Below are 15,596 nucleotides of genomic sequence, written 5' to 3' on the forward strand. Positions count from 1 at the left end.
TTCCTGCCATTTTATACACAGTATAAATTTCTATCATTTTTACACATAAGAATTGGAGTAGTTTTCTAATAGATTGTGTGAAAATAAGGGTGCATATCATACCAAAAGCTTTTTATTCCTGATGTGTATGTTTTAAAACATTGACAATAATAATAATAGCAGCTTCTTTAATTAGAAGTGGGGTTCTTTCTATAAAGAGCCCCTGTAGGTTCAGAGATCTGAAGGCATTACTACACATCTTAATGTTCACATTCCAGTTTTGGGGTTTAATGATTGTTATTTGGGGAAAGGCGTGGATATCAGAGCATGAGAGCTCAAATTTCTTACTGGTATGCCAGAAGAAAAAGCATTTGTTACTGGCAGAGCTGCTGGAGCCTGAATTATGATTCAGTCTGAAGTGCAGAGATATTTCTCCCCCGCTTATCCAAAATCCCTTGTGAGTATAAGAACCTTGGCATGTTCTTACCTGAGAAACAAATGATTCTCAGAGGAGTGGAGTACAGTGATTCCCTGGCACAGTGGGGCCTCTTTCTGTATTTGCCATCCCTTGTCATGATCCAACCCTGTTTTGCTGGACATTTTTTTATTTGGACATTTTGTCTTGATCAAAACAGGTACCTAAATGGCCTTATTGAACATAATCACAGACAAACTCTTTTTTTCAGTTCTTGATTAGTAATGAAAAGGGCCATTTAGGCTATTATTGAGTAAGATGGTGCTGAAAGGCAGAGTACAATACCACTGTGTCTGGAAATGTTATCATAATATTTAAAAGCAAAAAATGAATTATGTTTACCACAGTGGGAATGAATCATGTGGATCAGGCATTCTTTTCTGACATCAAAATATGATGATACATAAAATACAAGAATTATTTTCAAATTTACATTTTTATTTTCACCATGGAAAGTTACTTTTGTTCTCATTTTTTTCCCATTGCTAAACCAGATTAATGACTTTCTGGCCTGATAATTGCTGCCATTGGTCTTTCATACACAACAACATGTGTGTAGGAACAAATGCATTATAGTTCTTGTCATCTGAACATTAGAATCGAGGTAACAAGTCCTACACATTCTCAGACATAAGGGTAAGGCTTCATTTGAGATAGACAAAGTCCAGTCATTTCACAAGCAAAGCATCAAACATAAATACTGAGCTGCTGTGCCTTCAGAAGCCTTGGCAGTGGCCCAGACCACTGAAATGCTGTGATCATGGCCCAGCCTGCTGACCAACAGTCATTGCTTCCTTATAATTCTTCTCTGTTCCTGTTCTTTTGTAACTTTTGAAAAACAGACAGTTTACAGCAACATGTGATGAACTTTAAGGCTAAAATTTTGCTTTCTGATGCATTTCACTGGGAAGAGCAGTGTGTTAAGTAGGACCTGTATGCACACAGGCAAAAATCCATGCTTTTTTTTATTATCTTTAATTATATTTTGTCAAATAACCTGGTAGAGTAACCATTTATCCTTAAGATATTTTGAGATTTTTGCAAGATGTAATTTTGCCTTCTATTTTCTCAATGTTTGTACTGTATTTTCATTTCTCCTGCCAGCTGTTCTGAGTAACTGTGATTTTGAAAGCTTGACCTAAATGTTCTCTTCTGTATTGCTGCAGTGTGACTTCTGTATGAGCCTATCACCATGCATTATGCACACAACTGAAGGAGGCACAAGAAAATAATGATTTTCTGTATTTATAGGATTTTCCATGGTGAAGATGGTCAGCCATAGAGAACTTATTGCACTAATAGTGCAACAGCTTAACAAGTTTAACCCTGAAAATCAGAGCTTGGAGGATTTCTTGAAGGAATCAGCTATGATGTTGCAGGTATATTAAGTTTTGTTGATCTTACAGAGTTTCCTTTGTTACTGTGTGATTTTAAATGCAAAGGGATCTGTTTTCTAACATGTTGTTGTAACTTTCATTGATTTCTCTTACAGTGACATTTTTTGCTCATGAGTAAAGTCCAAATTTCTTATGGTTATCACCAGAAAACAAGGCAGTAAAGATCAGAGGTGTTGAAAAACTGCTTGGATAGCAACAAGAGACAGAAAAAGAAAAAAAAAAGCAACAATCTTCTAAAATTGATGAGCTAGTCATAGGGAAAACTTCTGCTCCACTTCTGACTAAGCTGTTTTGAAGATTCTTGTTCTTTTCTTCCTTCCAAGTAGAAGTTTCTGACAGCACCACCCATTTGTATGTACAAATGCAGTTCAGAAGCTGAGTCACAGGATCAGGTATTCTTGCTTTGAGGACATAAGTGACCACCACAACAGGGGGATAGAGGGACAGTGACAATAAATCAGCCAGCAGATTCTAATTTAATATTGCCAGTAAGCAGCCCATGATTTTCCCATTTGTATCTGTTCTGGCTGAAGCAGTTCCCATCCCTTCCTGACCATAGTGTGTCACCTCTTCCCATCTCTTTGTCCTCAGTGTCACCCTGACTTTGCTGAGGCAGCTGGTGGAGTGAATCAGCTTTAGCAAACCACGAAGGGAAGCCAGTAATGTTGTTTAGATTGCTATTGTCTGTGTGTGCCATTGTTACCAAATGGCATTGTTGGAGCCCTGATTCCACACTGCCATGTGGCTCCAGTGCTCATTTCCCCTTCTGACAATAAGGTAGGAACCTCTGCTATTCCAGTCAGATAGTCTTTTGCATTGATTTTGCATAAATACAAATGACTAAAAGAATATAAAACCGTGGAGGTGTGATAAGAAAGCCGGGGCTGAGCAGTGGCTTCACACCCATTCCTTGGGTGTTTGCCTTCTCCAACAGCTGCCACTCAGGCCCCTTCTTTCCTGCCCTCCTGCCTTGTAGTACTGGCATAGCTCTTTGTGATTCATATCCTGAATTACATCAGGGAACTGATCCAGTTTCAAAATAATCATTTTTCACTGGGCAGAGAGCAGGTAAACTCAGTTACCACTGCTGCCAAAATAAATGCTTATAAAAATGAGTCTTCAGATCATTGTTTTTCTCAGCCCAGGAAAAGTGGTACAAAGACAAAACTCCAGTAACTCCATTAGAGAAATATGAATCTAAAGTTTCATAATAAACCCTTTCAGAAGGGGAAGGACAAGGAGGATAGCTGAGGCCAAAGGTAAGGCCAAAATCTTTCTCTGGGCTAGTTTTTGGTCACTTACTACACAAGATTTATCAAAGAAAGTAAAAGGTAAGATCTGTATTTATATAAAATTCAGCTTTGTTTCAGTACCAAATGGGTGATTTAAATTAATCATGAAAAACTCACTTACTTCTTTCATTTCTGCTTCATAAGAGGCATATGATCCTAAAAGTATTGTAGCATTTTTGTACACATGATTTCCAGGCTTGGCAACTTACCAATTAGCCAACATTAACTAACCCATGCAGAAACTTCCTTCAGTTTGTATCCTGATTAACAGCCTGGCTTTAAATCACAGACTCAATTCATACCTGAATGTCTGTTCATGCCAGCAGCATAACAAATAGCAAAGCTCATATTGTCTGCTGACCAGAAAAAAATCAGGAGAGTGAGATTTCAAGAGACCAGATCTAAGTAATTACAAGACACAGCTCCATATTTATTTATTTGCTGACTTAGGTGTGCAGTATATCATAGTTGACTTCTCTACAAGTCTTCTGTTCTTTGAAACTCTTTTGATAGTTCTCCATCCCCTTACAGTGCATTCAGATGTTAACACTGTAGGTTTCATTCATGGTGTATATCTTTATTGTATTTGGATGCTTTAGAGTCTTTATGTCTTCTAATGTGATATCTGAGGTGTCTTGTTTAGTTCTTTGATAACTTGTTGATGGCCTCCATAAAATATCCTCCTTAGCCTGTTGTTCACCTGTCTGGGGATGTTCCTGGTGAAACCAACAATTTTGGGCTTGATTATTTCTCCAAACCAAAAACACAGTACACACAAGTCATTCCAGAACATGTTCAAGGGAGTTCAGCACCCCACTGGCAGGGGCTGCAGGAGCCACTGTGATGCCAGTCTTGTCAAGTGCCAGATCCTCAAAATAAGAACCTCTGACAGCCACATTGCCACCTGAACTGCTAGGAGCCAAGGACATTTTGCAGAGCAAAACCTCTGTCAGAATAAAGTAGATTTTAAGAGCAATATATGTAGGAACTGATTGAAATGAAACAAAATTACTTCTTTGGAAATCTAAGAAAGGAAATTAAGAGATGGGCATCCTTGGCTGATCAGAAATGGGGAAGACATCAGTAAAGAGTAAGAAATGAAATGCAGAATGGAACTGAGTTGTGAAGCATCTTGACAGGCAGCTTTAGTTTTATGTGCTAGAATCAACTGTGAGATGGTAGGTGGAGTAAGTGGGTCAAATCAATGGACTAGCAGCATGAACTTAACAGTAACATTCCAGATGGTTGGTTTACCAAGATGGGGTTGGTTAAACCCACAACAGAGACACTTGTTTCAATAAAATAGAAAATTCTGAGGCACTACTTTAGATTTTTAGCTAGGAAGTGATAGGAAAATACTATTTGAAATATACTGTTCAAAAAGAGTGAAGAAGATGTGCACATAAAACTGGTGATGATATCCTGGGGAGTAATCTGCATGAAAAATGACCTCTGGAGTTATGGCTTTAACTGACAGGCAGGGTGGCAATAGAACCAATAACTGAGGAAAGAAGTAGCATGAGGGCACTGAAGTTTTGTCTTTGTACTGTTGAAATTAAACTGACAACAACAAGAAGGAAATGTCATAGAGAGAGGTCAACGTCCTAGGCTGAAGTTTAGGGCTCTTATTTGTGTACATGATAAATGGGAATATGTTATGAAAGGAAGTTGCATGCAGTGCTACAGGAGGGAGTCTGGAAGGCACAATCTGTCTTGATCCAAATATCCCTGTCAACCATTTACCAACAGCATGAGACCATTCTTGTGGGAATCCTTGCAAATTAAAGCAATAAAAATAGCTGGTGAACTGAGGCACAGGAAAAGAAGTGAAAGTGGGCAAACAATTATATTTTAAAATGAAGAACTTTACAATATGAATGTACAAAAAAAAAAAAAAAGAAAGAAGCAAGAAATAAATTGGGTTGAAGCCATGAGGTTGAAAATATACTTGATTTGCAAATGATAGTAAGAGGGAATTAATAGATTTCCATATTGTATCTTTTACTAAGTATAAATTAGTCATTGTTGAATATTCTGATCAAGATCCAACAGGTTTCTTTTGGTTTCTCTCTGCTGCTGCAAAGGTGACAACAGTTCAGAGCATAGTCGATCTTCAGCATGATCTTATTTTTAATTTCTAGATGCACATAAAGTTACGTAAATAATTAAAACAAAAGTCAAAATACATGATTATGTGAAATAGTATATTTTGGTCTTTCATAAAAACTGTGTAGAAATGTTTATATTTTGACAGGGCACAATGGCTGTACTGTAGAGGTTTGGAATACTTTGCTAGCCAAATATTGAGTGGATGGCAGACAAGGATAAAACTGAGTTCTTTTCTATGCTCCATCATTTTTCTATCCCTGTCCTTTCTCTTGCCCTCAAGTTTACTTGCCCAGGTCTCTTTATTTTAAGAGTTCATCTCTTCAAGTGGTTGGTTCCAGTACAATTGTCCCTGTGCACCAAGTCCTGCTCACCTCTTTGCTATTGTGCTGCTCACCTCAAAGTTCTTGCCCATTCAGTTCCAATCTCTAGTGTACCTCAATCAAATGAGAAATCTCTCTCTCTTTTCAAACTGAAGCCCACAAGAGGCAGATGCCACAGAGAAGATAGGTGAGACAGGATCTCTTCTCTCAGTTTGAGCTCCCACGCTGAGCCAGCAAGGCTTGTCCCAGGCTCCCCCTGTATTGTAGTGAAAGCTCTGCTTGCCCTGGACTGGCCACGCTAAGGGCACATAGAATCTTCAGGGGAGTTCACTGCTACAGTTTGAATTCACACAAAACACATGCAAATGGCTATTTTTCACTTGGCAAAATGTGCATGGATTTTCATAAGAAAACCAAAAGGCCAAAGTTTGTAAGACACTGTTGTCCCCTGTGTGCCACCTTGAAAATACATCCCCAGCTGTTTCCCTGCATTTGGTTTAAAACTACTCAGTATTTTCAAATAGTTAGATAAAAACTTGAAAAAAAAATTACAACTTCCTGTCAAAAATCAGTTACTTGTATGAGGCCATGTGAGCTGCTCTCAACTTGTTCCTCTCAAATAACATGGGAGGTTATCCATTAACTTCAGCAGAAGCAGAATCAATCTCTTGATGATGATGATGATGATGATGATTATTATTATTATTATTTTAACTTTTTAATGCATCTTTATACTTTTATTCAAATGTCTGTTCCACCTGAGCATATTCTCTCAGTCTAGGAAATCTTGTTTCAAGCTTTGAGACAGAAATCCCTTTGGAAAACATTTGGCTGTACACTCTATTTCTGAGTATATTCCAGAGGGGCTGCCCAAAGTTAGCAGCATTACCCTGTACATACCTTGGTGTACATGAGAAAAGCAGTTTATTTGTAGGAAATGATGGCATTAGATTCTGCTCTCCAGAGGTTTTTCCTAGCTCTGTGTGGGATTTAGCTTTACACAGCCCATTTACAGCAGCCATGGCTGCACACCTAATCCCTGTGTGCTGCTTGAAAAAAGCACCCATCTTGCCCTGCACTTTTGTAATTGAGGTAGATCAAGAAGATACCACATCAAATAACCACTGGGATACATCTTTCACTCATTGCACTTTGCAGCCACTCAGTGTTTCAATATACAAACAGAAATCAGAAAATTAGTGCCAAAAAATAAGAAAGTGAGATTAAAGAAAGGTAAACTATTACTGGGACGATAGTTCAGGTCTGTCTGAACCACTGCATGTATAAAGATAGAATGTTCTTTTGGTGTGATGGAAAGGCATGAACAAATTGCTGAGTGCCAGGGAGCTGTCAGTTTAAAACCAAGGTGTCAAGAGAGAACATGATCTCTACAAGACCACTCAGGAAGCAAGAAAGACACATCCAAATCTCAGTTCCTATCTTCCAACTCCTAGTTCAGGCTTCTGTATAAAAGTGGAGTTAGGAAAACTCACTGATTATTAGCCTTTTGTTTTAGAGAAAAAGAGATAAAATATGGAAGGATCTTTAATTATTGAATAGTGGGAGATTAATAACACAGTCTCCTCTAATTAGAATGTTGTGACCAAAATCAGTCTAGAGGTGTTAAACTCCATGTATTTTATTTCTGCTACATGTAAACTTTACATCATAAAAGGAATTTCCGTTTATTGTTCTCAGTGAGTGATCAGACTTTACATTCTTCCAGGAACTTTGTAATTTAGTTATTTGCAGTCTTCATGTTTATTGTACTGTAATTTACAATGTTTATTACATAATATTGGACTTGTTTTTCACTGCAAATATTTTCAATAAAACCACACATTCATTAGCAATATGATGGATGATTCCTAATTGCAACAAAGAAACCCTCACCTTCAATCACAAAGATTCATTCTCTCAAACTTCCTAAAAACAAATAAGTCCAGTTAAATGCTTTTACTTCAATATTGTGACCTTATTGCTATTAAAATATAATTCAATTCGAATTATCCTGAATAACACATTAACTTAAAATAATTCCTAAGTCTGTCTCAGATCTTTAAATTATTATATATTCACATTCAAATTTACATGTGTTCCTGTTCTTCATTTGAATGGCCAGATTACTTCTCCTTGTTTATCTTCCTAACTGCTTTGTAATGCTCCTTTTATCAGACTGATGCCATCCAGATAATATTTTCATTCCTGTGTACTACACCCCCTTCTTTTTATTAAGCATTCTTCTCTTAAATCTATCAAAAATGATCCATATCCAAAGGTGTTCTTTCTATGCATGTTGCACATAAGGATATCATTTCATCAGACCTTTTATAGGAATGGACTGCATCTGTTCATTTTGAAAAAAGATTAAATTTTGTACCTAACTGAAGCATCCCAGGTATTGTTCTTCCTTGTGACTGTCAGAATCAAGCTCTGGCTATGATAACAAGAGACAGATTTTAACACAGGAGTTACCATGCAATGTCTGTGCCTTTCTCTATGCAAATAAATCACTTTATTTTCAGTGGAATTATCTGCTTCAATCAGAGCTGCAGGATCAGGCCCATCACATTGACCTTCCTACATACATCCCAGCTACACAAGAGCTTATTTCTGTGTAACCAGAACTGCCACCCCAAATTCACTGTTCTGATCCTTTATCCCTCATGCTGATAGCAAGATGTGTTTATGAGCTTCCCATTTCACAAGAACATGGTGTGATTTGGCACAACTCTCCATAGTTCTCGTTTGTGCTGGTTCAGCTGTGTCTCACACATGCCCACTCAACTGATTTTATTCAATTTGGAGTAAAATCCTTAAATGTCAAAAGTCATAGATCTAAATATGAAGACAATGTAATGTAAGAATGATAGATTTGGTACAATAAAATATCCTACTAAATTATAGAAGTCTAATTTGTATTTTTAGTTACTAACTTAAATGCAGATTAGGATCTTTCTAAGGAAATGATGGAATTTGAGTTTTCTGCAGTGTTCTGGTATTTAATATTAAGTACAAGGGAAAATAATGTTCCCTGTACCTCCTAATACAGTATTGGTCAGCATTGTCTGCTCTAGATGAAAAATACTAGCTTGTGACTGCAACATAGATGGTGAATAGTAGAAGAAGGATATTTTCCTACTTAAATCCAAAGATCCCAGGGGTTTTTCCCACTGAGTTCAGAGAGAAAGAAGACTGGGTTCCGGTGACTGATTCAAACCCTGGTGAAGTCAGTAGGAATATTTTCTTTCATTTTTACAGCATTTTGATTAGACCCTTGGAGAGGAGTAGCACTGATAACTGAAGCACTCTAAACTAATCAGGCTGTATCTGCAAAATGTGCACGTTCTTCCTAGAAGAACAAGTTCACTACATACTATTGCACAGTTCTCTCAGGAGGTGAAAGCTATTTTATCTTTTCATCAAATATTATCTTCTTTCTAAAATGTTTGTTTCACCTAAATTATGTCCTTAGCCTGAGAAGTCTCAAACACAGCATGGCTATATTTCTTTCCTTTTTTCACTCCAGAGAGAAGAGCTTTTCTTTCTCTCCTTTTCTGATCTCTCTGACCCCTTCAAACAGGTCCCACTGTAACCAGCCTTATTATGATACACCCACAGTGGAAAAGCTTCCCTTTTGCAGATATTTCTCCATTTAATTCATGCTATTTCTTGTATTAACCTATGCTGGAAGTTGTTTGTGTTCAAAGCCCTTCTAACTGAGTCTCTTCTCTTCTTGAGGAAACTTGACTGATTCCCAGCTACAGCTGTGTGTCAGAGAGCAGGAAAAATACATCCATGGAAGCAGGCCACAGGTATTAGGGTTTTCCCAAAAGGGGGAGGGTAAAACCAATCAGCACATAATTGAACACGAATCACATTTTCTTCCCAGCACCATTCAGGATAAATTCAGACAGAATTGGTTTGTTTGTTGTTTTGTTTTTACAACTTAAACACTTAGTAATCAGAAAAAGCTGGATTTCAATGCCATAGAGAGAATACTGTCAGATATTTGTATCTGTTCAAAATCTGTTTTGTCTTCTGATATTTTTAATATTCAATGAACAGAAGAAGATCACTGCCTGTGCTCCTGTGCTACTTTCACCTGTAAATTATCTGGCCTTCCTTATGCTGAAGGGCTCAGACATACTTGCAAACTTAGCTAACTGCTAGTTGTTTCAGAGCAATATGTGATTATAGTGTACTTAAAAGGGTAAAAAGTTGTTCTGATGGACAGAATAAATGCTCACAAATTAGTGTTTATTAATTCTTGTTGGCACCAATGTCTTAGTGTGTTGCTTGGGGCAAATCTCTTACCTCCTCCATGTCATAGTTCCTGCATGTACAAAATTATATTAGGCAAAAGCAATCTCATTAAATACAATTAATGCTAGTGAAGTGTTTTGAAAACCTCATACAAAAGGTGCTATAAACATACAATCTCTCATACTGTACCATTTCAGGATCACTTGACCCTCTCTGAAATGCATCCCACTGACATAAACCACAGCACAAAGCCCCAGAAAGAATTCATTTAGGAATTAGTGCTAGGAATTACACCTACCCAGCACATTACTTTCCCAAAGCCATTATTATTTCAGATATACAGACAAACTGTAAATATCCTTGATGAAATTTGTAGAGGACACAATGCACTTTCTATTGAGAGAGTATCCTCACTGGTTTAAAGCACTGGCTCAGGTTTTGATTCACTAGATTATCTGCAGGGCTTAACCAACAACTGGCTCACCTTTGGGATTTCCTATCCAAGTAGTCCTCCTGCCCAGTCTTGTTTAGTTGAGTAGTGATGAGATCACTTCCTTAGTGATCACAGCTGCAGGCTGCTCAACTAGTCTCAATTTTTACATGTAGAAACAGAACATTTGGTACCTTCTGGGCTGAAAGCAGATTCAGCTGATTCTGTTTCATGACAAGACGTTTTATCCTGTGGTCCCCAGGATTGCCAGTCAGTGCTGGTGTTGTGGGGCACAGCAGTCCCCAGGCTGCACTTCCTGTCACCCTCTTGCTTGTCTCAAGGCCATGTCATGGTTATGTACATTCTTGCTCAAGGTGTAAGCAAGAGTAAGAACTTCTGTGTTCATCCTAACACTTCTGACTGAGTTGTTAACTCAGAGCAGCAAAGTAGACTAAATGGAGACAGGCAATTGCATTTTTATGCTGTAGTCTCCACTGTATAGGAGATGATTTGGGCACAAGTGGTATCCTTTTGTTACCTGTTTGTCTACTTTTGGCCACCTCTGCAAAGTACATTTGAAAAGCACAGGTTTGCCATAGCACTTCATATCAAATTACACAGAACATGAATGCAGAGATTCTGATCTAATAAAGGTCTTGAAAACAACTGAAATTTTAGCTTTCTAGCAGAGATAGTTGAGAGAGTTTCTGTTGGGCTTGTTTCCAACAGGCTTGACCAGTTTTATGATGGACTTTCTGTTGATTAACAGAGCTACTATTTTCTGCAGTTTCTTCATAAATAACACCATTTGCTCAAGGGAGCAATTGTTTTAAATTCAATATGTCACAATCCTGCTTTCACTGGAACTACATCCTATCTGACTTTGCCATTCAGTTATTTAGGTTTGCTTTTGCCTTTTTTAGTAAATTCTTAAGAGACCTCATATCAAATATTCTTAGAGATCTCATGTAAAATACTTAATAGATATATATGTATGTATGTATGTATGTATGTATGTATATCTGTATTTCATCATTTAGTGGGGGCTTAGATTTATCAGTTTTCTTTGTTAGTTTCATGAAAGAACTTAATGAACTGTGTGCCTCACAAGAATCCTCAGTGCTTAGCAAGATGGAGTACACACTTTCCTTTTTTTTTTTTTTCATTTTTTAAGATTTTTTCAGTCTCTTTTCTCATTTTTCCTGGTGACGATCCACAAATTAAAAGGAATGAAATCTGGGTTTTGAACAGGAGTAATGAAAAAAATTTATGTTTGCTCTGAATTACAAACTGAGAAAATACACTTTGAATTCTTCTGCATAATTTTTTACATTTAAATACTAGAATGGTCATTTTAAAGTTTTGCCTTATATTTGCTTGATCTCAAAGTCCTGTATAGTGTCACTCATCAGAAAACTCACAGAGTTCCATCCAACAGCCTCTAATAACACCCATAAACTAGAAATTAATCACATTAGGGAAATAAAGCAGTCAAAGGGTAGCAGACAGCCTACCAGGCAAGGTGAAAGTCTTATCTGATACATTATTGCAGTTCCATTGTTCCCACACCTCTGAGCTCTGGGAGAGATCATACATCAAATGTGGACTACGTGTTTTCAGAAGATGCACTTAGCCTTTTTTCTTGGCTTCTTATCTAGCCTCCTTAAATCAAAGGATCATTATTGTTTGTCATTTTGTCATAGCTCAGCTGGCCATTTTCAATTCATGCAATAACAAACTGGTCTGGGCCTCAGATTTTATTGCAGTGTTTAAAGGTGGTTCATCCTACAAGTTTATCTCATATAGTAACAGATACTGCATAGCTATTTACTGTGATTGAAGCTCTCTGTAAAGGTGAGGAGCATTCAGACTTTTTAAAGTGTTTATGGGTTAGGATCCCGAAGGAAGGGACCGTCCCACTCTCCTGTTCTCTTGGGATACTGCATGAACATTACAAGTGACCAGGAGCATTAGCTGGATAAGAAACAGTCTGCATTAAAAAGAATCCTGGCACTCACTGCTTTAGCTTAAATCAGTCATGTTCTCCAAAGTTGGGTTTCAGTAGCAGTTAAGAGTCTTTTCCATAATCTCTGTCCAGCTTCTCCCCTCAGTTTAGTCTCCCTAAGTAGCAGAGATTTTCCCCACAAAGAAGAGGTGTCCTGAGGGAAAACAAAATCTTGCTGAAACTTTCTCATACTGTTGACTAAGTTAATCATTGCTCATAGCTCAGACACTTCAGATTTTCTTTGCATCAACCGCTGACATTCACACATGAAGGTCGTTTAACTCAATGCTTATGTCAGCAGGTAAAATGAACACTTAACATTGGAGAAAGTTACATTTTACTTAACAAGGGCCATTAGTTTGCTAGGACTGCCCTTATTTGATAGCATTAGAAGGGCAGCTGCCCTACCAAAGGCACTGCTGTTCAATGGTCATGATTTCCAGTTACTTCAAAATAATTGTACTTTTTGTACACAAGTATTTTCTTTCCAGAATACATTAATCATTATCAAATTTTTATCTTTATAGACTCTCAATGTGACGGAAGAAAAATTTGTATTGGATACACTAGCAGGATGCACAGAATATAAATCCATATTGGATGTGGTGGTCAATGCCTTTTATGTTCAGGATGGGAGATACTGCCCCATTTCTGAGCGTAATCTCTATATAGGTAAGCTGTCTTTACAACACCAAATGTGTTTACCAAAAAATTTTTTAAAATATAATTTTACTAGTGTAGGTCTTGGTATTATATTACATTGGAAGCACTGGCATTGTGTCTAGTGCAGTGTGAAGTACAGGACCTTTTCTAATGTCCTAATGAATGTGAAGTCCAAAATCTGAAATTGTTATTTAGTCTGAAATCATTCAGGTGTTAACTGGAATTTTACCTAAGAAGGGTAAGATGCAGTTGGAAAGTAGCAGCAGTGGCTGGAAGAAGCATCTCAGAAGCTTAACCATTCCTTTAAAAAATGTTCTTCAGTGATATCCCTTTATTCTCTTCTATGCAACCCTGAACCTCTGCCATTCAGATACAGAGATGTGTAACAAAGCTCTGTGTGCTGAGGAACACAGCACGTCTCACAGTTTCAGACACAATTGTCTCTATCCATGTGTGTTTCTTCACTGACCATCACAATGACATAAGTAACTTAAGATTCTACCATGTATCTCCAGGAGTGAGGTCAGTTATTTTCATTTTATTAGTTACTTGGGTAGATTCAGTTCTGATACAACTACATCTGATAGTATCTACCCAGTTAATTAGGGTAGTTACTACTCCCAAAGTTTTTCAGTTATTGAGAAGTACATGAAAATTTAATTTTAAAAATATTTTCTGCTATTTATTTAATACACACATGCTGAGGTTGATCTATCAAGTCCCCAAATAAGCTGGAATCCCAAATACCTCTGTCACTGGTTCTCTAAGTCAGATAAGTTCTGAATCTTTGTGGGTATATTTAAAAGTCCATTTAATTCAAAGTGGTGGGAAAATTAAAAAAAAAACAACTTATCTAATATAAATATATCTACATTTTATGTTTTAAAAACTAGTAAATTTTTATTACAATTCAGGTCACTTCTGTCACAGTCTGGAAAAGTACAGAAATCTAAACCAAACAACAAACAATAGGGAGCCTAAACTGTCAAGGATGAAATTATTAGTGTATCGAGTTTATTCTGAATGGTAATGCTTCATTGTCTCCGTTTCTCCAGAGCCATGTTTTTCATTGTCTGGGGCACATAAATTATACCTTTAAGCTGAGTGATGCTATAATTGGATTGTCAGGACTGGTCCACTCAAAAGCTTCCATTAATCATAGGCAGAGGGTAGGAACAGAAAATTTTCCTTTATCAACAAGTTGAGAGTCTAAGGTCATTGGCTTACATTTTTTAAGCTGCTTGTGATTCCCTTTGCCAAGCTGCATTGACACTTAAATGATCAAAGCTGCTTATAAAGGCTGTTGCTATGTGTGAGCAGATTTGAATTTAATAAAGCTTGTAGGAGATAAATGTATATTCTGCTAAGACTGATTAAATACGTTGCTGAACTAAAGCACATGAGATTGAAGCCTAAAGATACACTGAGTTGGCTGCAGCACATTGGCCAGAATTTCCTGATTTTACCATTGCAGTTTGGTGGCAGCTAAACACTGCGCTGTAAGTGAAGCCTGATTGATCACAGTGAGTGGGGACAAATAAAAGCTTATTCAGGAGCCCATGAACTTCACAGGTCTACTAAAATGTCACAGTACTGACTGTGCCTCTTCCTGTATCATAGAATAGAATCATAAATCATTTAGGTTGGAAAAGACCTCCAAGATCATTGAACAGTGTACTTGCCATAGAGGGTGCAAAATTCAAGTCTGAAATTTCACAATTTAAAAACTTGATTTTATTCCAATTCAGAATATAAACAAAGGTTACAACATTTTAGGAAATACGATCATTTGGAAAAAAACCCCAACGAAGTAAATACTAAAACTGTTCCATTTTATGTTTGAATTTTTTATCTATAATGTTGTTATGTATGATAAACTGAATTTGTAACAGAAGAGTAAGAGCTATCCTCTCTGAAAACATTAAAACCAGAGTATGTTGAAAAATTCACTATTTAAAATTAAGGTAACAGTCTAAATCACAGAGTATTTTGAGTAAAGGGTAATTAAGTACAGTATAGGTTTTTTAGAAATGAGTATAGGTTTATTTAGTATATTGAGTATAGGTTTATTAGAATTGCCTACTGCATTTCAAATTTATCTATCTTTTGATAGTTATCTGTTATGTAGCTACTTTTCAACTAGAAGAGATTGGTCTTCAGCACTTCAGCAGAATTGTGAAATCCTTGGACACTGCAAAAATGCAACAGGTACAGAACACTTTAAAAAATAATAATCTCTTCATTGTGCTTGATTAATCAGATTACTTTTCTCAACTTTGAGAATAAATTAGAGGAATTACTGTTATTTTCTGTTAAAATTCAGTAATTAAATTAGTATTTTTTACCAAAAAACCCTTCAATATCTTTGCATACAGGGTGATTCTTATATTCAGTCAAAGATCAATTTTAATGTATTTTATATAATCTGAGAAGGTCGAATAATCACATAACTTACAGTTTATGTCATTTACAATTGTCCCTTTAAGTTGCACACTCACTCTTGCCTCTGCTCACATTCTTTCTTTGACTTTAGACAGGAAATGTTTTTTTCCATATGCAATGAATCTTTTGAAACTTGCAGTTCCTGATGTTTAGTGTTCTTCTTTCCCTTGAACAATCTGCTGCCACTTCCATTATCAAACCTATTGTGCTTCCATCAC

At 36.8% G+C, this 15,596-nt stretch overlaps 1 protein-coding gene across 3 annotated transcripts in view; it reads left to right on the plus strand.

The window, feature by feature from the left end:
- Positions 1-15,596, plus strand: part of CFAP99 (cilia and flagella associated protein 99) — a 53,253-nt gene that overhangs the window by 1,772 nt on the left and 35,885 nt on the right. Inside the window, exons 1-4 of one of the 3 annotated variants that reach the window (XM_038136573.1) lie at positions 1,358-1,387; positions 1,706-1,833; positions 12,801-12,945; positions 15,050-15,144. In XM_038136573.1, the coding sequence (XP_037992501.1) occupies positions 1,714-1,833; positions 12,801-12,945; positions 15,050-15,144 (360 nt within the window). In that variant the 5' untranslated portion in view covers positions 1,358-1,387; positions 1,706-1,713. Of the gene's footprint in view, positions 1-1,357; positions 1,388-1,422; positions 1,455-1,705; positions 1,834-12,800; positions 12,946-15,049; positions 15,145-15,596 lie in introns of those variants that run through there. The other 2 variants (XM_038136574.1, XM_038136572.1) reach the window with 2 other exon arrangements.

Source organism: Motacilla alba, chromosome 4, assembly GCF_015832195.1.
Source record: "Motacilla alba alba isolate MOTALB_02 chromosome 4, Motacilla_alba_V1.0_pri, whole genome shotgun sequence".
Taxonomy (NCBI): Eukaryota; Metazoa; Chordata; class Aves; order Passeriformes; family Motacillidae; genus Motacilla; species Motacilla alba.